Source organism: Gymnoscopelus microlampas (assembly GCF_963454915.1).
Source record: "Gymnoscopelus microlampas genome assembly, chromosome: 19".
Taxonomy (NCBI): Eukaryota; Metazoa; Chordata; class Actinopteri; order Myctophiformes; family Myctophidae; genus Gymnoscopelus; species Gymnoscopelus microlampas.
Window position 1 is genome coordinate 365,001 of NC_139956.1, and position 22,500 is coordinate 387,500.

General features: G+C 43.2%; 1 protein-coding gene across 2 annotated transcripts in view; it reads right to left on the bottom strand.

The window, feature by feature from the left end:
• LOC311034761 (phosphatidylinositol 4,5-bisphosphate 3-kinase catalytic subunit alpha isoform) overlaps positions 1 to 22,500 on the bottom strand; it is a gene marked incomplete at its 5' end in the record, with an annotated part of 43,154 nt that overhangs the window by 13,035 nt on the left and 7,619 nt on the right. The window contains 11 exons of one of the 2 annotated variants that reach the window (XM_084042739.1): positions 2,885 to 3,049; positions 8,747 to 8,828; positions 10,088 to 10,188; positions 12,502 to 12,633; positions 14,479 to 14,631; positions 15,711 to 15,816; positions 16,172 to 16,257; positions 17,634 to 17,775; positions 18,214 to 18,323; positions 18,483 to 18,536; positions 21,731 to 21,859. In XM_084042739.1, the coding sequence (XP_083898865.1) occupies positions 2,885 to 3,049; positions 8,747 to 8,828; positions 10,088 to 10,188; positions 12,502 to 12,633; positions 14,479 to 14,631; positions 15,711 to 15,816; positions 16,172 to 16,257; positions 17,634 to 17,775; positions 18,214 to 18,323; positions 18,483 to 18,536; positions 21,731 to 21,859 (1,260 nt within the window). Of the gene's footprint in view, positions 1 to 2,884; positions 3,050 to 8,746; positions 8,829 to 10,087; positions 10,210 to 12,501; positions 12,634 to 14,478; positions 14,632 to 15,710; positions 15,817 to 16,171; positions 16,258 to 17,633; positions 17,776 to 18,213; positions 18,324 to 18,482; positions 18,537 to 21,730; positions 21,860 to 22,500 lie in introns of both variants that reach the window. The other variant, XM_084042738.1, reaches the window with a different exon arrangement.

The following is a 22,500-nucleotide window of genomic DNA, read 5'->3' on the forward strand; positions in this document are numbered from 1 at the left end:
CACGCACGCACGCACGCACGCACGCACGCACGCACGCACGCACACACACACACACACACACACACACACACACACACACACACACACACACACACACACACACACACACACACACACACACACACACACACACACACACATATTATTATAGATATTATATTGTTTAGACTGATGCATTGTTTACCTGAGATTGTAAGTTATATTGCATTATTATATATTGTAATGTTATTGTCATGACCTGTCTGTACATATACTTTTATTTTGTAGTACTGTCCTAGTGTTTCCTGTCTGCCCTAGTTGTTGCTTCCTGTCTTGTCATTTGTAATGATGTCTCACCTGTGTCCTGTTGTGCCTCAGCCAATCCCAGTGTTGATTGTAATGATGTCTCACCTGTGTCCTGTTAGTCTGTGTCTATTTAAAGCTCTCTGTGTTCAGTGTTCTCTGGTCAGATTATAGTTCATGTCATGGTGTGTGTGTCCTGCTTTAATGCCTGTTTGTATCGAGATGTTGTTAATAAATCATCATTGAACTTGATCTGCCTGTGTGGTTCTGTACTTACTGTAGGTCAAACACTTGTCTCATAGTTCTATATATTCTATGTATGTGTTTACCTTGTTTACTATAAGGTACTCTGGATAAAGAGCGTCTGATAAATGAATCCATAATAAATTGTAAATAACATGTCAGTCAGGCTGTTTGTTTAGCGCTGAACTGAGTGACTAAACTCCTTTAACTAACTTCTGTATCTTAATCCAGATGGAATGATTGTAAAGTAACGATTATGGGTTTAAAATTCTCTTTATTCCAGAATAACTAAAGTACATTATGTCTGCATGGTCGTCATAATGTTTTTATTTAGTTTTTGTCAGTGAAAAAAGGTCGACCAACATTTCTTGTCATAGTTTTAGCCGACAAAATTAACACCGATTTACAGTACCGTATTTCCTCCAATAGTGACCCAGGTTTGTATTAGTGGGTACCGGGCTTTTATTGAAAGGAGGCATGTATAAGAGAGAGGCCTATATTTCTATGTTTCAAACAGATCAGAATGAATAAATCAATATGTTGTGTCAGTTACAGGTGGTCACTGGTCATTTGAACTCTTTCATTACTCACCGTTGGGTGGATTTCCTTCGCTTTGTTTTGTATTATTTTGCTTGACTGTATGATCACTCAAACCTAATTTATGCTCCGCCTTGCGAACATGTTGAGCGCTGAGAACGTCCGAGAACAGCAGACCTACAAGCTCACAACGGTCGGATCCGCGACGCGATGTGAGCTTGTATGTCAGCTGTTCTCGCTGCACAATACTGTTGACTGGTGGAGTATATATCATGTATGTATGTATATAGTATATATATATATGTCTCACTAGGAGCGCCTCTCACCAGACAACACACAAGAAGAGGTTGAATGAACAGAAACCAGGTTTGGACCATGATGCAGTCTCAATGGCCCTCATTTATCAACGCGGTGCAGCCCATATAATGGGCGTACGGCGAGATCACCGCACCTTTCGGCATTTATCAATATATCCTGACGTGGGCTTCATCCTACGGTACGCTGAAATCTCACGTCTGGTCGAGACCAGTTGTTGACGTTGGCTGTGCCCGTTTATTCCATTCTAGACCCGCAGATCAGCATTGTCTGACTGTCTGACAAGCATCTAAACACATAATCCACTCCAAAATGTATATCTACACTAATAAATAATCCCTGTGAAAATATAACATTAAAAAGTAAAGTAATTTAAACAAACTGCTTTAACAGTCATTCAGATAAGATTGTAGATCTGGCTGTATTGAAAATAGCAGATCTACAAGCTCACAATCCAGCGAGGCGTTGTGAGCTTGTAGATCTGCTATTTTCAAAATATATCGTGCTTTTGCGTCGGGAGTCCCGCGGTCGGGACTCACAACCATCTTTTCATGGACAGTGAGGTCTACAAACTTACAGTAGCTTGTCCTATGGTATGGAGTTGTCACAGAGAGTTATATAGGCTACAACAACCTGGCTGGGTTAAGGATATAAACCTGACGAAACAAACTCTTATAACGTGGGTGGCGGCACGGGATCACTGCAGTCTGCAGACCGCCCGAGTCTCATGGGGAATACAGCCTACATGACTGCTTAGTGTAACTTGAACGCTCGTTATGGGGTAAATAAATATACAAACGTATTACATTCATGGCGATGTAATTTGTATCATAATGTCATTCATGTAGGCTACAAGCCTAGTGACTGACAAAAATGATACCGTAACGGATTATGAAAGACACAGTTGGGCGCGCGCGAGCGAGAGAGAGAGAGAGGGAGAGAGAGAGAGAGAGAGTCGTGTGCGTGCGTGCCTGTGTGTGTGTGTGTGTGTGTGTGTGTGTGTGTGTGTGTGTGTGTGTTTGTGTGTGTGACAGGCAGCGAGGCGAGCCGGCTAAGCTCTTTCTTTGGTCGTATTCTGGTTCTTCAGGTCGTAAAATCGGGGTGTTTCGAGAATATTTAAGGGCGTGTTATTTAAATGACGCTCGTTTTCAGACGTGAGATTTATCAAGGCTGGGACCAAATGTACGCTGGGATCAGCTGTGTAGGATGCGTTGATAAATGTGACTTCGACGTTGGTGTACGGACGAATATATGGAAAAATATATGCCGGTTTATACGCTGCGTTGATAAATTAGGGCCAATGTCTGTAAAGAAGACACCCGTCTATAAGGAAGTATAAAGTCAGGGACGGGTCACTTATTGTCATGTAACTCTGTGGGTATCTTAGTAAACAGCGCCCTCTTGAGACTTGAAAAAAAAAGAAAAAAGGACCGGCTTGTATTTGTATTTTTCTCATATTTTGTATTATTACCTGTACTATGATATTAGTAATAGTATAGTATTGTACCTGTACTAGTTGCAGTAGATATTGAGACAGTTTGTCGTCGCTCAGGCCTTGGGTCAGACATCTCAGAGCCAGCTCTCTGACGTTAGGATCAGGAAAGTTACAATCTAACAACTCCAACGCATTCTCTGGTTTCATCAACGGCCAATCCTTCAATAGACAATACATCTGTAGAGACAATATGATACATTATGATACATTATGATACATTATGATACAATAAGTTATGATACAATACAATATGATACTCACTCAATTCACTCACTCACATTATTATAATAATAATAATAAACTTTATTTGTATAGCACCTTTCATGACATGAAATGCAGCGCAAAGTGCTTTACAGAGCAAGAATACAGTTACAGTTACAACCAATTTAACAATAAAGCAAACAAAAAATAAAATAAAATAAAAGCAAAAGCATAAAACATTAAAATAGGCAATACAGTGAGGACTTAAAAATCAACCAAAGAGTCAGCTAAAAGCAAGAGTGAAGAAATAGGTCTTGAGCTGTGCTTTAAAGCTATCGACAGAGGCTGCCTGTTTTAGGTGTAATGGGAGTTTATTCCACACTGTTGGTCCGTAAAAGCAGAATGCTGCTTCACCGTATTTTTTATATGTCATTTTAGGCACCTCGAGTAGGTCAGCACTTGAAGACCTGAGGGTCCGGTTTGGAACATGTCTCTCTAGGCAGTCATAGAGGTAGGAAGGTGCCAGACCATTTAGAGCTTTATAAACTATTAAAAGAATTTTAAAATCAATCCTAAAAACAACCGGGAGCCAGTGTAGTGAAGCTAGAACTGGAGTGATATGTTCTCTCATTCTAGTTTTAGTTAAAATTCTGGCTGCCGCATTTTGAACAAGTTGTAATCTGTCAGTTGTTTTCTTAGGCAGGCCAGAGTAGAGTGCATTGCAGTAATCAAGCCGAGAGAAAACAAAAGCGTGGATCAGCGTTTTTGCGTCGTCTAACGACAGATAGTCTCTAATTCGCGCAATATTTCTAAGATGAAAGAAAGCAATCTTGGTGACATGATTAATGTGTGCATTAAAATTCAATTCAGAGTCGATAATAACCCCCAGGTTCTTTACTGTGGTGTTACTTTCTACAGCCAGGTTACCAAGTCTACTTATTATTGATTCTCTCTGCTCACTGGAGCCAATTATGAGAATTTCTGTTTTATCCTCATTTAGCTTAAGAAAGTTCTCACTCATCCAGCATTTTATACTGGACAGACAGGTCAACAATGGGTCTAGAGCGCAGGGGTCGTCTGGAGCTACCGAAAGATACAGCTGGGTATCATCAGCATAGAAATGGAAGTTCACTCCGTGATCGGCGATGAGTTCTCCCAGTGGTAGTATATACAGGGAGAACAATAAGGGACCCAGAATTGAGCCCTGTGGAATACCAGAACAGATGTCATGTTTGTCTGAGTCAAAATTAGCTAGGCTGACAAAATAGCTTCTGCCTGTTAGGTAAGAGTAAAACCAAGACAAGGCTGTGCCTGACAAACCAATCCAGTACTCCATGCGTTGTAGTAGAATTTTGTGATCAATCGTGTCAAAAGCAGCGGTTAAGTCAAGAAGTAGGAGAACAGATATATTTTTGTTGTCAGCGGACACCCTAAGATCATTAATTACTTTTACAAGTGCTGTTTCTGTGCTATGACCTTTCCTGAAGCCAGATTGGAATTTGTTATGAACCTTATTGTTCTGTAGGAACACATCCAGTTGATGAAAGATAGTTTTTTCTAAGACCTTTCCCAGAAATGGCAGATTAGAGATTGGTCTATAATTACCCAGCACCAATGGATCAAGGTTGTGTTTCTTGAGTAACGGCCTGACTACAGCCGTTTTCAGTGAGTCTGGAAAGACGCCTGAAAGTAGAGAGCTGTTTACAATTCTTAGGATATCTCCAATCACGCTGTCTAAAACCTCTTTGAGAAACGGGGTGGGTATTGCATCCAGTGAACAAGATGATGATGTCATCTGTGATATAGTTTTACGGAGTTCCTCTTCATTAATTGTGCAGAAAGATATTAGACTTCCTCTGGAGTGATCTACGTTTTTGCACCATGCACCATTTGCAGCATTTGCAGTGCTAGCAGCAGCATTCATAATACCAGCTCGAATGCTAAAAATTTTGTTTGCAAAAAAGGACGCAAACTCATCACACTTAGCTTTAGAAGCAGGGAGCGACTCCTTGTAAGCCTGGGGGGGGTTTAAGAGATGTTCAATGGTAGAGAATAAGACTCTGGCATTTTGCTTGTTGTCATTGATAATGCCTGAAAAATATGCTTGCCTTGCCAAGCGCAGTGCTTTGTTATAGGCCACTGTTGACTTCTTAAAAATCTCTAGGTGGACAGTGAGTTTGTTTTTTCTCCAAATTCGCTCAGCTCTACGACATTCTTTCTTGAGTGAGCGCATGTGCTCGTTGATCCAGGGTGTTACTCTAGAATTAAGTTTCTTTTTAGTTTTCATAGGAGCCACTATGTCGAGAGCTGACTCTAATTTGAGATTAAAATGTTGAACCATATCATTCACTGAGGGAGCATCAAGTAGGGGGGGCACCTGCACACACGCCAGATGACGAGGAAACTCGTTTGCTGCAGATGAGCTAAAAAAACGTTTTTTTATAGTATATTCTGTATTGTTTTTCCTTAGATCAAAGACAGTTATATTAAAACACAATAAATAGTGGTCTGTTAGTTCGGGCTTATCAATAATACTGTCAACAGTGATATTCAAACCTTTAGTGATCACCAAGTCCAGGGTGTGGCCATGTTTATGTGTTGGCCCAACAACATGTTGAATAAAGTCAAAATTGTGCAGTAACTGTAGGAAACCCATAGCCACAACATCTGAAACAATGTCAACATACAAATTAGCATCTCCAGTAATCAGAGTTCTGTCATAATTAGTGGAACAGATAGATAAAAGTTCTGATATTTCTGTTAGAAATAAGGCTTTGCTGCACTTTGGAGGTCGATACATACTAATCATAAGCACAGACGATTGACTCTCCAATATGGTGGCCTGGTATTCAAATGATTTAAAACTGCCAAGGTTTGTCAGAGGTTTGAATTTTAAAGTGTCAGAAAAGATATTCGCCAGACCACCTCCTTTTTTTCCCTCACGTCCTGAGTGAATGAAACTGTACTTTGGTGGGCATGCTGCAGATAAGAGCACCGCTCCATCAGAACCAAGCCAGGTTTCTGTTAGAAAGATAATATCTAGTTTCTCTTTACAGATGATATCATTTACAGAGGAAGACTTGAGATTAAGTGACCTGATGTTAAGTAGGGCCAAGTTTAACTTAAGGCATTCAACTACTTGGTTGTTGCCTCTACATGGAATGCCTGTTAAATTTGCGGTATTTGCAGAGCGTTTAAAGTCACTCCTTGTCCTGGGAACTCTATTTGAGATAACAGTGGAAATATTGTAAACCTTGTTTTCTACAAGGCTAACTAAAATAGCCTTGGGCCCAGACATGATTTTGGCTATGCATAATGGACCCTGCCTATCTCAGCAATCAAATGTATTCTCTAGACGTAGGGAAGCCGACAGGACGTTCTTGTTCTTGCAATGGCTCCGTCGAGGGGCGATGGGTGGGGGGCAGGGCACGGTTGGTGGTTGGCGTTTGATTTGGGGGGTGAGTCTAGTCCCCGCTCTAATCAAGTCGTTCATGCTACTGGTGAAATCCAGAAGAGGTATTGGGGACAGGAAAAAAGATGATGATGAGGAGGAGGAAGGTGATGACGTTGGATAATCTTCCTCATTGAGAGACTCCTCTTTGTCTCCTTCCTCTTCCAGCATGACCGTGGCTGCAGAGTCGACGTCAGGGGCCGTGGCAATCTCCTCCTGTGGATTTAGGCTGTTATCAGCGGTTGTTTTCAGCACGCTGTCCTTTGTTTTTGTTTCCGAGTCTTCACTATCAGAGAGTTCATTTGTTATGGATGTTCCTCCACCATCAGCTGCAGCGGTGGGGGGTGGTGTGACAGCGTATTCGTCCACACAGAGCCATTCACCTTGGCATTCTTCAGCGGCAGCAGCATTATCTGTTGTTATGGAAGCTTGTGCTCTGGCAGAGGTTGACGAAGACAGGGGAACATTGTAGAAAATGTTTGACATAAACAATTTTGTTCCCAGCTTGTTCAATCTAAGGCCATCCGAAGAAAAAATATGTCTTCTATCCCAAAAAAAATTGAAATTGTCAATAAAATGTACAGATTTGTTGGTGCACATAATTGAAAGCCATTTGCTCAGTGCAGACAGTCTACTGAAACGTTCATCGCCGCCTCTTGTAGGTGGTAGTGGGCCGCTGATGCACACCTTTACATCAAGTGAGCTGATTTTGCTGAATAAGGCTGTGAAATGCTGTTTTAGGATTTCGGACTGTTTGTTCTCTGTATCACATGTGCCAACGTGCAAGATCAGGGTTTTCACCGTTGGGTGTTCAGCGATAAGATTCAGAATTCTGTCATTCATGTCAGAGACTTTGTCTTTAGGGAAGCATAACACTTTTGCCTTTCTTCTTATCATGCTTTTAACATCTTTAACAGCGGCATCCCCTATGATCAGAAATTCAGGCTCACCATATAGCCTTTTTTCATCTGAGTTACTCTTGGTTCTTACCCTGCTGGGTGAAGAAGATTTGTTTTGTCTGCCATCAGACGGGCATCTGGGGTCCTGGAGCAATGGGGTGAATCTGTTTCCCAGCTGCACAGGACACTCAGCACTCGATGTTTTGGGAGATTTGTTTGTAGATCTCCCATTGGCAGTTTTCCACTGTTGAAGGGGGGTAGAAGACGCGGTACCCTGTGTCCGGGGGCATCGATGATGGTGACGCGCGGGTGGTAGCGCAGGCCAGCCGGTCAGATCTGTAATCACAGGGCTCCGAGTTCTGCCAGTTATTCGCCCCTTCAAATCCTTTGGCTTTGCCCCAAAAGTGTTCCATGAGAATGCCTTGTCCTGGGGTTTCTCGGAAACCACACTAGGTGGCTGCTTGTTGGCATGGTCTTGTCCGTTGCTCTGAGACTGTGGAATTCCATAATGTTGATTCACTTCCACATTCACTCTTAAACGGTGTAATTCCGTTTCCAGCACTGCAATCCTTTGCAGCAATTTTTGGTAGTCCTCTGTTGAAAAAGTCGGGTACATCCTGATGCTAATTAGCTTTGGCTATATGCCACGCACCCAGTCACTGGAGGTCGACAAATAGGTTGAAAAATAGTAGAAATATGGCTTGTATCTATAGAAGAAATAGAGTCCCATGGGTTTATAAATATCCAGGATCCATTCGTGGTTTCTCAGGGAAAAAAATAAAAATAAAAAACATGGATATCAGCAGAGGAATGTAAGCATAGGGCAGAGCGAGCAGCAAAAGCGTCCTCACAGTACGAGAGCAGAAGCAGATATTATATATGTAGTTTAGTCATATTATATATATTTATGCTTCTCCTCTCTCTCTATGAGATGACTCTCTTTAAACTGCAATGATGAGCCTGCACAACCAACCATTTCACCCACTTAATGTAATGTGATGTGACAATAAAGACTGATTCTGATTCTGATACAATACAACCATTATATTCTAATAATCAGTTAAAACAGGTTTTCATAGTATTTTCATTACATAAAGTTCTTAAGTTTTGATTTGTTGACATAGTGATACATGAGGTTGATTTGTTGCCATAGTGATACATGAGGTTGATTTGTTGCCATAGTGATACATGAGGTTGATTTGTTGACATAATGATACATGAGGTTGATTTGTTGACATAGTGATACATGAGGTTGATTTGTTGACATAGTGATGCATGAGGTTGATTTGTTGACATAGTGATGCATGAGGTTGCCATGGTTACCTGTGACACTTCATCTCTGGAGTTCCATTTGACTGACAGCAGCAACTTAGGAAGAGACTCTGGAACAGTGAGACAGTAATGTCTGACAGACAGACAGACAGACAGACAGACAGGCAGGCAGACAGGCAGACAGACAGACAGACAGACAGGCAGACAGACAGACAGACAGAGAGGAAAGAGAGACACATTTATCATTTATCAGTGTTTTTAAATGAACCTGCACAGACAGGATGTTTCTTCCTCCTTGTTTCCTGAAGTTCTCAACGTTCGTCACGCTGACCCGCTAGGCCATTACAACATGACTCAGTCACAGGAGGCGTCTCTATGACTTTCTCTTCCTTTTATTTTTTATTGTATTTTTTTTACTATTTTTTTTTATCCCACGATTTTGTAACCCTGTTCTTTACACCCAGTGCCAATTGTCTATGTAAACTTGGGCACTACACTCCCTCTGCCAGCCTAGGGAGGCCAGGGCCGAGCTCATGCCTCCTTCAATGCATGAGAGCCAACTGACCTTCTTGTCACCTGACCAGTGGCGTGCACAGACATTTTGAGGGGCAGGTACTCAAGTAAATTATACTTTTTTTTGTTTACTTGGTCTGCTCTATTTCCCCTCTACACCTATACCTCTTTGCCAAAAATAGCCGATCTACAAGCCCACAACGCCTCGCGGAGCTTGTAGATCTGCTATTTTTGGCTAAAGTTCTCCTCATAAAAGGGATGCTAGGTTTCGAGTGGTTATGGTAAAAAGAAAAATCATATCACATAAAGATTTGGCGGACCCCCTGTAGTAACTCTGAGGACCCCCTAGGGGTCCCGGACCCCCTGTTGAAGACCCCTGCTGTAAAATGAAAAAACAACAACATTTTTTTCCCCTTTTTTTCAAAAGGGCACTTCTGGTCAAGAGGGCAAAGGGCAGGAGCTCTAGCGCCACCTAGAGTCTATCTGTGCACGTCCCTGCACCTGACAGGGAGGAGTTTCCCTGGTAGGACGTAGCGCGTGGAAGGAACACGTTATTCCAACCAGTTCCTTTCCCCTCCATCAGGCGCCCCGGCTGACCAGGGGGGGGCGTGACTTTCTCTTCCAGATGTTTAAGATATTTCCTGCAAAACTATTGCAATGCTATTGAAAGGTTGAGAGACTTGAAAAGACTTGAAGTCAAAACGGCTCAAGTTCAAGTTGAATCCAAGTCTTTTGTATTTGATCAATACGTCTAAAGACATCATGTGTGACTGGAGTCCAAGTCCCCACCTTGTGTAGCAGTGTGTAGTAGTGTACATGTCATGCATTGTTTATGTACAGTGTGTAGTAGTGTACATATAATGTATTGTTTATGTGTACCTGTGTCTCCATAAGAAGTCCTTCTCCTGCTCAGATAACTCATATAAAGGGTCTTTAGAAACCAGAACTCTGAGCTGTTCAGCGTCTGCTGCCGATACGCTGCTGTCACACACACGACTGTTCTGCACACGCACACGCACACGCACACACGCACACGCACACGCACACGCACACGCACACACACACACACACACACACACACACAGAAATAGAAATGTCAGAATTATCCACATGACTGAAAACAGATTCAACAGTTTTCTGACGAACTTATATTTCTAAACGTAAGACGCTTGAACGCGGGAAGCGAACGCAGCTCGAAAAATAACATAGCAAGAAGAAATCTAAAACTGTCCTCAAACTAAAGCCTTTTCAACTTGCCATCCGGCCTGAAATATGCACAAAAAATGACATGGAATTCTTAGATCTCCCAATAGATGAACTCGTCTAGATGCTTTTAGATGTGTTATTTTTGACTGTAGCTGCTATGTTTCTCTCAGAGGAGTGTAATTAGTCACCCAGGGGCAGGCGGATTTCAGTGTGTGAGTGTGTGTGTGTGTGTGTGTGTGTGTGTGTGTGTGTGTGTGTGTGTGTGTGTGTGTGTGTGTGTGTGTGTGTGTGTGTGTGTGTGTGTGTGTGTGTGTGTGTGTGTGTGAGTGTTAAGGTTATATTAGTGTTAGGGTCAGTGTTGCTCAAACTTTGAAATGTAAAACAAAGCTAAAATCTGAAATGCTTTCCCAGTTTGAATGGTTAAAATCATACAATTCTAGTTGGCAATTAATTGTCATCAATTGTTGTGTGTGTGTGTGTGTGTGTGTGTGTGTGTGTGTGTGTGTGTGTGTGTGTGTGTGTGTGTGTGTGTGTGTGTGTGTGTGTGTGTGTGTGTGTGTGTGTGTGTTACCCCAATACATTTTCTCCTCATTGCCTGCACCATCACAACACCCCAACCATAGAGTCACTGTCACATATTCTGAATGGCTGCCATGTATACAAAGGAATGTATATTTCCAGACATGACAGGATTGTTGACTTACTGGTTAAGGACATGCTTCTATACATCCCACCTTCTTCTGTTGAAGTTTATACTCACACAAGGGTTTCATCTGACATGTTCATACTATGCAATAACCAAACTGAGATCTTTTCAAATGTGACAGCCAATACACCAGATGTTGTTGTAGTTGACGAAGAAAGCAGAGAAGTCACCATCTTAGAAGTAGGCTGTACGTTTGACTATTAGTCCAGGGGCCAAGCCATATTTTGGTACCACCTAAGGTGACCGTAAAGTTTTTGTATTTTTGTCTTCCTACATGTCTCTAGTTTATATTTTGGTATGATAACCCTTCCAATCTTGTAGCTTAATGGCAGTTATCACTACCCACCGGCTAATGTATCCGGTAGGAGACACAAAGTAGAATCTTTGTGTCTCCTACCCCGGGCATCAAATTATTGCGACAAAAAACTAAATATATCCACGTATTCAAGGCTTCATGGGGTGTGCAATTGATAACTTCTCCGATTTTTGGTGTTTGCAAAAAGACTGCTTTCCATAAGCTTGTAAAAGTTGACCCTCCTTCGGTCTAGGGTGGTCATAGCTGAATGGGTAGAGAGTCCCCCTGAAAAACTTAAAGGAGGAGTTCACCCAAATTTTTTTTTATTTTCTATCAATTGCACACCCCATGAAGCCTTGAATACATGAATATATTTGTTTTTTTGTTGCAATAATTTGATGCCCGGGGTAGGAGACACAAAGATTCTACTTTGTGTCTCCTACCGGATACATTAGCCGGTAGGTAGTGATAACTGCCATTAAGCTACAAGATTGGAAGGGTTATCATACCAAAATATAAACTAGAGACATGTAGGAAGACAAAAATACAAAAACTTTACGGTCACCTTAGGTGGTACCAATTTGTGAAAATATCAGTGTTGGCCCCTGGACTATATAGTCTGGAGGAGACATTCCTTGCCAAGGTTTTAAAATACCAACCTCTCAGAAATGAGATTGAACAACTTGGGTACAGGTGCAAACTACTTGTGTTTATATTTGGAAGCCTTGGCAACGTCCACAGACAAGTTGTAAGGGGTTTGCAGATGGCAGGAATTCCAAAGCCAAAAGCTAAAGCATTAGCAAAATTCTGCTCGATATCTGTGATAATAGGCAGCCGCCACATATGGAGGAGACGCTGCTTCCTATATCCATAGACAGATCAGACATGTCAATGAGATTCTGAGCTTGTATGTGCATCTACCACTATTTGTGTTCAAGAATTTCTCTTGTAAAATGTGGACATAAATAAATATATTAAATGTGTGTGTGTGTGTGTGTGTGTGTGTGTGTGTGTGTGTGTGTGTGTGTGTGTGTGTGTGTGTGTGTGTGTGTGTGTGTGTGTGTGTGTGTGTGTGTGTGTGTGTACCAGCGTAGGGTTATAGTTGTATCCTAGCTCTCTGCTGATGGTCCAGTTTGCATGTTCTTCAATCTGTTGTTCATCTGGAAAAACTACAGTCTGGTTGTACCAGGAGAACTCTAACTCTACACATGGAGTCTCCTGGAGAGAGAGACATAGACACAACACAGAGAGAGAGAGAGAGAGAGAGAGAGAGAGAGAGAGAGAGAGAGAGAGAGAGAGAGAGAGAGAGAGAGAGAGAGAGAGAGAGAGAGAGAGAGAGAGAGAGAGAGAGAGAGAGAGAGAGAGAGAGAGAGAGAGAGAGAGAGAGAGAGAGAGAGAGACACACACACACACACACACACACACACACACACACACACACACACACACACACACACACACACACACACACACACACACACACACACACACACACACACACACACACACACACACACACAGAGAGAGAGAGAGAGACAGAGAGAGAGAGACAGAGATAGATTTAGTTAGTCAGGGATCATTTATATAGTTTTTTATTGGTATAAAACCTTAAAGACTTCTTATGGAACATTTGGGCCCGTCGGGTCAGCAGATGTTTTCTACTGTCTGTATCAACAACAGTTTCAGACAGGCCCGGCCACACGGGGGCGCCACAGGGCAGCTGTTATTTCAGCACCATGGACAGAGCTGTTTAGAGATTTGAACCTCAGTGTGAACCTCTTCCTGTTTGAGGGAAGAGCTGAAGGGCTAACCAAAGATTGTTAATATAGCAAGATACGCAATCTCCGGTTTACTTCCCGTTTCTGCGTAACGTAGGTGGACACCTTTTTAGGAGACAGGAAGCAAGTTGGAGTCTATTGATTCCAATGGAAGAGTGAACGTGAACACAGCTTCTGAACCATTCTTTAGCTCCATGGATACTGAACTAAATATTGGACCCAATCATCACAAGCCACACAATATGTACAAGATTTTCATACTAAAATGGCTTTTTCTTTTGTGACACAAATGAGGAGAAAATCAACTTTGTTATTGACTTTTCTCTGTCCCATCAACACACTCTGACGAGATTTGGGAAGATATCTGGAGGGTCCATCTGCAGTCTGACAGACGAGACATAGAGGGCGCTGTCTGTCCCTTATATTATATTTTATTATTAGATTTTAACTCTGTCCCCATAAGATGTTCTAAAAACTGATAAACTGAGATTCTGAATATAGTATGTGAAATCATATTGACATATTAAAACATAAACACAATGTGTGTTCAATATCAATATCATTTTCCATTATTAAATGTCTTGGTTGATGGATATGATTTGGGAATCATGACATTTTGCTAAACATTCATGCTAAACACATTATAGTCTATAGTGGTAAAATATATACCTTATAAATAGAAGGACCTGTTACAATGTTGAGCAGAAACAGGAGCACATCTAGCATAATAAGACTGAATAATATGTGTGTGTTTGTAGTGGGAATTTCATAGGTTTCTTAAAAGCATCTTTGCCAATAACAGTTTACTTTCAAACATGTAAAGCATTTATTTTCTTAATTTCTTTAATGAAGACAATACACAAACACATATTATCCATATGACGTTGTCAGCCAGGGAGAGGGGAGGGGGGAGGGATGGTCGGGGGAGAAGAAAACCACGCCTACTTATGAGACCATTTGTAGGATTTGTACTACTTCACCTCTAGTGGCTCCAATGGAGAATGTGTATCTGGCTAAATTAACAATCTTTGGCGCTAACAAGACTAAACTAAACTAAACTAGACTAAACTAAACTCGACTAGACTAGACTAGACTAGACTAGACTAGACTAAAGTTAGCGTACTCCTTTAGCTTGGCGGTCACATAACGCCTGGCCAGGCCATCTAGGGACTGAGAAGCTGCTTTAATGTTTGTGGGGAATTCATTGGCAAAAGGACTAAGAGCACAGACCTTGTTGGGGTAAACAGGAAGTGTTAGGGGATGTAAACAGGAAGTGAGAACAGACCTTGTTGGGGTTGCTTCCTGCCACTCCGATGGGGTTCAGCAGGTCTTCCAGGCCGTGAGGAACGGGCCACAAACTCAGCGTCACTTTACCTCCAACCAACGTGTCTTTGTAGTCAAACAAGTTCACATTCCCCCACGCTAGGGGGCAGTGTTCCTAAAGAGAGAGAGAGAGAGAGACACAGAGAGAGAGAGAGAGAGAGAGAGAGAGAGAGAGAGAGAGAGAGAGAGAGAGAGAGAGAGAGAGAGAGAGAGAGAGAGAGAGAGAGAGAGAGAGAGAGAGAGAAAGAGAGAGAGATATTGATACAAAAGTTTTGTTTTTGAGTGACATTAGGGTTCCACCAGGCCAAAGACTACAGTATGTGTGTAATCTCCGGCACCATTTGACCGATCATCATGAAACTGTACACACACTCCTTGGATGCCAGAGCATTTTTTTCAGATCAGCCTGTTATAGCGCCACCAGGAGGCCAATTTTTGCGAAACACATTTTCTGATATTACTCCTACAGATTTGGTCCAAACATCACACAAAGCAGTACAAAGTATCTCTATAGTCATGTGATCAAGACAGATCTGTTTGATTTATCATATTCCATCCTGATTGGCCAAGATTGGCTCCCAAAGTTTGCTGGAGTGGTCCGTTTTGAAAAAAATGCCTCAAATCATGAACGCAGCGTCCGATTAGGGTTTGCACACACATCCCCACTAGGCCGAGGAAGAAATGCCACCCTGCATTTTTCAAATGGGCCTCATGGTGGCGCTATAACAGGTGGGTTCACGTTTTGGCCTCTAACTCTTGAACCGTAGGTCATACAAACAAAACGTTTCCCCTGGATTCCTCCTATCATTATGCAACTCCTCAAATAAGCCACACCCATTTCCACCTGACAATATTATATCGTTTTTTCTTTGCAAATCACTTTTAGCTGTTACTCTACTACTGTATTATATATATATAATATTATACCGTTTTTCAAACTTCACCCACATTGGTAAACATGCTCTCTGTAGTCATGTGATCTCTGTAGTCATGTGATCAAGATGAATCTGTCACATTTTTATGATTCTATTCTGATTGACTATGATTGGCTTTCAAAATTTGTGGGAGGGGCCTGCTTTGCACGACATGCTACAAGCACCTCTGCACCTCCCTCCCTCCCTCCCTCCTTCCCTTCCTTCCCTCCCTCCCTTCCTTCCCTCCCTCCATCCCTCCCTTCCTTCCTTCCTTCCCTACCTCCTTGGCTCCTTTCCTTCCCTTCACAGAGCAGATAGACAGGCAGAGTCTGGCCGACCGAGGAAGATCTGCCAAGTAGATGTCATAGGACAACCACTGGTTCCACCTGGACAGACAGACAGACAGACAGACAGACAGACAGACAGACAGACAGACATCATTATATTAAATGTTTAAATCGACCCGCAACTATTTACAAGGAACGTTACAGATAAACCAGCCCAAAGTTGCTTATACTAAGCAGACCTGGCAACACTTGTGGCTCAACTGCCATGTTTGGGAGCTTTAAAAGCCAATTTACATTTAAACTTCTCTTTGATTCCTGCCGTGTGTGTGTGTGTGTGTGTGTGTGTGTGTGTGTGTGTGTGTGTGTGTGTGTGTGTGTGTGTGTGTGTGTGTGTGTGTGTGTGTGTGTGTGTGTGTGTGTGTGTGTGTGTGTGTGTGTGTGTGTGTGTGTGTACCTGGGGTTGGAACAGGGGACTCTCTGTGTGTTGACGTTGTCACACAACGGCTCTCCACCGTGATAAATGCCAGTCCTCACATAGATCTGAACACACGCACGCACGCACGCACGCACGCACACGCACACGCACACGCACACACACACACACACACACGCAAATTATACATTTCTATTCAACAGTTCGTTAGTGTATCTAAACTGCTCAAAAAAAGTTCGGAAACTTAACTTCGGTCAATTATATCTCCACTTTAATAATACCAATTGGTATTGTGTTTTATATCATTGTTATCGTTGATTAGTCACCTTTCCAACGAGGTACAGCTTGTAAGGATCGGGTATTCGTAGAATGAGCAACACAGCTAAATGTGTGGGTAGCGCCTCCAAAATATTTGCCAAAATCACCCAATATGCTTCTGTTGGTAATCGCTCTTGTTTCGAGCAACCTGCCAGCACACACCTGCTGAAAGGTGTGTGCCAGTAGTCACAGGTGTGTGACTCCCTCACAGGTGAGTGACTGGCACCTGAACATGGGTTCTGCAACTTTGTTGAGTTGGAGTGTGTATGCTCCAAGCAGCAACACTGCCCCCATGGAAAGATGCCACGTTTGTCCCTTCAGGATAAGGCCTGTGCAATAGGGCAAGTGAAGTTGGTGTTCCGTTACACAGATTACGCATTATTTGATGTCAGCCCTGGTACCATTTGCAGGGAGGTGTGTGCCGTCACAGGTGTGACTGGCACCTGAGCATGGGCCCTGCAACTTTGACATCTGTCTTCGGTTCCGTTGTGCAAATCTGGCCTGTAAATCTATGGTTCCTCAGTGAAGCAAGGGGTCTTGGGTTGTTGTCTTCCTTGTTGACTTCACCAGTCTCACAAAATTTGGTTCTAAGTTTACAAATGGTACCTGGGCTGACACCAAATAATGCTGTCACTCTGCATAACCGAACACCAGCTTCACTTGCCCTATTGCACAGGCCTCATCCTGAAGGGACAAACATGGCATCTTTCCATGGGGGCAGTGTTGCTGCTTGGAGCATACACACTCCAACTCAACAAAGTTGCAGAACCCATGTTCAGGTGCCAGTCACTCACCTGTGAGGCAGTCACACACCTGTGACTACTGGCACACACCACTTAGCAGGTGTGTGCTGGCAGGTTGCTCAAAACAAGAGCGATTACCAAGAGAAGCATATTGGGTGATTTTGGCAAATGTTTTGGAGGCGCTACCCACACGTTTAGCTGTGTTGCTCATTCCACGAATGCCCGATCCTTACAAGCTGTACCTCGTTGTAAAGGTGACCAATCAACGATAAAAATGATATAAAACACAATACCAATTGGTATTATTAAAGTGGAGATATAATTGACCGAAGTTAAGTTTCCGAACTTTTTTTGAGCAGTTTATCTCCATACGTTGACGTTGACGTACCTTGTCTATATCTCGTATATTGACGTTGACGTACCTTGTCTATATCTCGTATATTGACGTTGACGTACGTCGCACACAGCAGTCTGACTCTCAGCAGAGCGTTGAACGCCCACAGAGAACACGGGGAGCCAGGCTCCGCCCCTCCCAGGCAGGGGGAGGGCTGGGGGGTCCGACGACTGGAATAACACGTTAATATGAATAGTTTATTATTACGACATTCAATAAGTACATAAGACAGTATAAATAAGTAAATACAGTGTATCTGGGGGCTCACTATATGCTGCATGCTAAACATGCTAAGAGTTTAGCATACTTGTATGATACTTTATGGTAAAGATGCTAACAGGTTAGCATTCCTGTATGATACTCTAAGGTGAACATGCTAATAGGTTAGCATACCTGTATGATACTCTATGGTAAACATGCTAATAGGTTAGCATACTTGTATGATACTCTAAGGTGAACATGCTAATAGGTTAGCATGCTTGTATGATACTCTATGGTAAACATGCTAATAGGTTAGCATACTTGTATGATACTCTATGGTGAACATGCTAATAGGTTAGCATACCTGTATGATTCTCTATGGTAAACATGCTAACAGGTTAGCATACCTGTAAGACGGCGTAACGAAGCCAGAAGCAGGAAGTTGGGAGTAAAGACTGTCTTTACAGACGAGCATGAGGTGAGGGAGACGCCCCACCGTGATGCACGACCTGATGTACTGAAGACAGACGGGTTAGAGAGACAGACAGGTTAGAGAGACAGACTGGTATCATATGTGTGGAGACAATTCATACCTAGAGTTCATTTGACTGGTAATAAAATGAGTAAAGTAACTTTTAGAGTACAGTTACTTTTAGAGTAAAGTAATAATTCCTACCTTGTATTGACTGAGAGGAAACTTCTCCAACAGATATTCATCACACCCACACACCTAGAGAGACAGACAGGTTAGACACACCCACACACCTAGAGAGACAGACAGGTTAGACACACCCACACACCTAGATCGGGTACAAACACACTTGTCCGTTTTTGTCCGTTTGCAACCGTACGGACGGCCGGAAGTCCCATCCACTCCCATGTTAAAAAAAAACGGATAAAACGGACGCGATCCGGTCCGGAAAAAGCACATCCGTGTTCCGCTTTTCATTGAGTAACAGACAGAAATGGCCGGATCCGGAACAAGAGCATCCGTTTCGTAGCGACCCGTTTTCCGCCAGCAAACGGAGATGTCTGTTTGTACCCAGAGACAGACAGGTTAGACACACCCACACACCTAGAGAGACAGACAGGTTAGACACACCCACACACCTAGAGAGACAGACAGGTTAGACACACCCACACACCTAGAGAGACAGACAGGTTAGACACACCCACACACCTAGAGAGACAGACAGGTTAGACACACCCACACACCTAGAGAGACAGACAGGTTAGACACACCCACACACCTAGAGAGACAGACAGGTTAGACACACCCACACACCTAGAGAGACAGACAGGTTAGACACACCCACACACCTAGAGAGACAGACAGGTTAGACACACCCACACACCTAGAGAGACAGACAGGTTAGACACACCCACACACCTAGAGAGACAGACAGGTTAGACACACCCACACACCTAGAGAGACAGACAGGTTAGACACACAGGGATATTGTGGTCCTACGTATTCAATTCATCAACACATATAAAACACTTTGTTTGGCTTAGGGTAGAAGTAAAAGTCCCAGACTAGCAAAATGTGTTGGAATTAGGTCATGAGCTTTAGACAGACAGACAGACAGACAGACAGACAGACAGACAGACAAGGCGAAAGACAAAATTAAATTGGCCAAAAACTCATTCTATAATGAGAAAATTAAATCCCTCAAAAACCAAAATGCCTCGGAGTGGCACAGGCATATTAAGAACTTGGCCAATCTTTCACAAAGTGAAGCCATTTTCCACATTGATGGCATCGACCCTGAGGACTTAAAAGGGATAGCAAACTCAATAAATAAATCACTATGCTTAGTGACACAGTCCCTAGCCCCCATTGATCTGGCAGCCCTTCCAGCCTTTCTCCCAGCAGAACCAGCGCCTACAATCCAGCCCTGGGAAGTTTATGAGAAACTAAAAAGGGTCAACACCCGGAAGGCCGCTGGACCTGACCAGATCCCAGGCAGGCTTATTAAAGGAGCTACACCATGAATTTAAAAAATAATAATAATATTTGATATCATATTGTTTATGTCCCTCAAACGTTTTTCAAAAGGTTTGAGCCTAAATCAAGCCTCAGATATACTCATTCCAACTAACTTCTCTCTCTCTTTTTGGATTTTTTTTTTTGGTTAGAACTGAAAAACGGGAGGAATTGTTCCCAGACGTGACGTAGGGTGGGGGAACAAATCTGACGGACTGTTTTCAGACCAATTTACATAAAAACCACAGATAGCCTATGAAAGCCTGCATGCTCGAAGTCGGGTATTTGTTGGAACAGAAGAGAGGTGGGGGAGACCAAAAACACACAAAAATGAAGAAAAAGTTCAAATTCATGGTGTAGACCCTTTAAGGAGTTTGCCTGTGAACTCAGTGAGCCGCTGGCTGACATCATTAACCACTCCCTACAGGATGGCATTGTCCCCCTGGAGTGGAAATCAGCCACAGTGGTCCCCCTGCCCAAATCTAAACCACCATCTACCAGTGAGATACGACCAATATCCCTCACCTCCCTACTTAGCAAAGTAGCAGAGACTTTCATCACCCAGTGGACCCTCAAAGACATACTGCCCCAGATCGACAGTCAGCAGTTTGGGTGCCTACCTGGACGGTCAACAACCCATAGCCTCCTGGACCTGACAAATGACCTATACAGATCATTGGACAAGCCAGGAAGGATCTGCTCTTTGGTCACCACAGATTACAGCAAGGCATTTGACCGTGTGGACCACAGCCTCGCCATCACCACGATGCTGAAGCTCGGCCTCCGACCATCTCTGGCCAGGTGGATAGCAAACTTTTTATCGGACAGATCACAGTCCGTGCGCTACCATTGATCCCTCTCGGACAGTGAAAAAAATCACATGCGGCCTCCCCCAGGGGACGTTGCTAGGACCTTGGATTTTTATAGCTTACATCAACGGTGCAGCTAAAGATGCAACGGCCAAGCGCTGGAAGTTTGTGGACGACCTCAACCTCTTGGAGGTGCGCTCACTGAACGCTCCATCCATCATCCAGCAGGACCTCGCTGATTTGGAGAGGTGGTCCTCCGAGCGAAAAATGGTGCTGCACCCAAAGAAGTGCAAAGTATTGCACTTCTTCACAACAAAATCCCCCCCTACATTCCCAAATCTAACAATAAATGACCTCGAACTCCAGAAAGTCTCAACCCTGAAGATCCTGGGAATCTATATCCAGTCCAACCTGAAATGGTCCGAACAGGTGGACCATCTCTGTAAAACAGCCAGCCAGCGGTTGTTCATCCTCAAACTCTGCCATCCCACCAGACGATCTCACCTCCATATTCACAATCTACATACGACCAACCTTGGAGTATGCCGCTCCAGTCTGGCACTCAGGCCTTACTGGCGTTCAATCAAAGGCCATCGAGAGGGTCCAACGCAGGGCGGTGCGGATTATCTTGGGCAGGGATTTTACATCTTACAGGAATGCCTGTAGCCGCCTAGGACTCCCCTCCCTCAGCTCGCGGCGCGAGGACTTGACCAGGGCGTTTGTGACCTCCCTCCGACAGTCTGACCACTTTAGGAGCTGGCTTCCACCTGAGCGAGGCGAAATAAGCCAACGCCAAACCCGCTCCTTAAATGACCTTGACCTGGCCTTCTGCACAACAGAGCGGTACAAAAAAGTGCCATCCCCTACATGATCAGACTTTTAAATAATTAACTTGACTGCATGTTTGTTGTTTGTTTGCCCCTTTATGCTTTTATTTGTAATGATGTACAGTACCCACAATTCAGTCTTTGATCCAAATTATGATTTTATCTATGATTGCTACTTGTACATCTCCTTTTAGTCTCAAATAAAAAACGTTTACTACTAGACAGACAGACAGACAGACAGACAGACAGACAGACAGACAGACAGACAGACAGACAGACAGACAGACAGACAGACAGGTACCTTCAGTATGTATTGTCCCTGGTATTCCTGAACACAGAGTCGTAGTTGTTGAGGAGAAAGATGCATAGAGCGAGACTTCTTCCTGATGGACTCTGCTATCAGCTGCTCTGGTAGAGAGTCATGATTCACCTACACACACACATAGACACCCATACAAACATATGCACACATTATATACACACCACATAGACACCCACTGTACACCTTATTGTATGCACACACACACACACACACACACACACACACACACACACACACACACACACACACACACACACACACACACACACACACACACACACACACACCTCTATTCCAGGTTTTAGCTTTTCAACAGGCTCTATGCATAGCAGCCATATTGTAAATAAATTGGGCCTCTTCCTTACTTCCTTCACAGGTGTTACCAATGATACTAATGAAGGCTCTGTTCTATTTAGTGTAACACAGTGGTTCTAATGAAGGCTCTGTTCTATTTAGTGTAACACAGTGGTTCTAATGAAGGCTCTGTTCCATTTAGTGTAACACAGTGGTTCTAATGAAGGCTCTGTTCAATTTAGTGTAACACAGTGGTTCTAATGAAGGCTCTGTTCCATTTAGTGTAGCACAGTGGTTCTAATGAAGGCTCTGTTCCATTTAGTGTAACACAGTGGTTCTAATGAAGGCTCTGTTCCATTTAGTGTAACACAGTGGTTCTAATGAAGGCTCTGTTCCATTTAGTGTAACACAGTGGTTCTAATGAAGGCTCTGTTCCATTTAGTGTAGCACAGTGG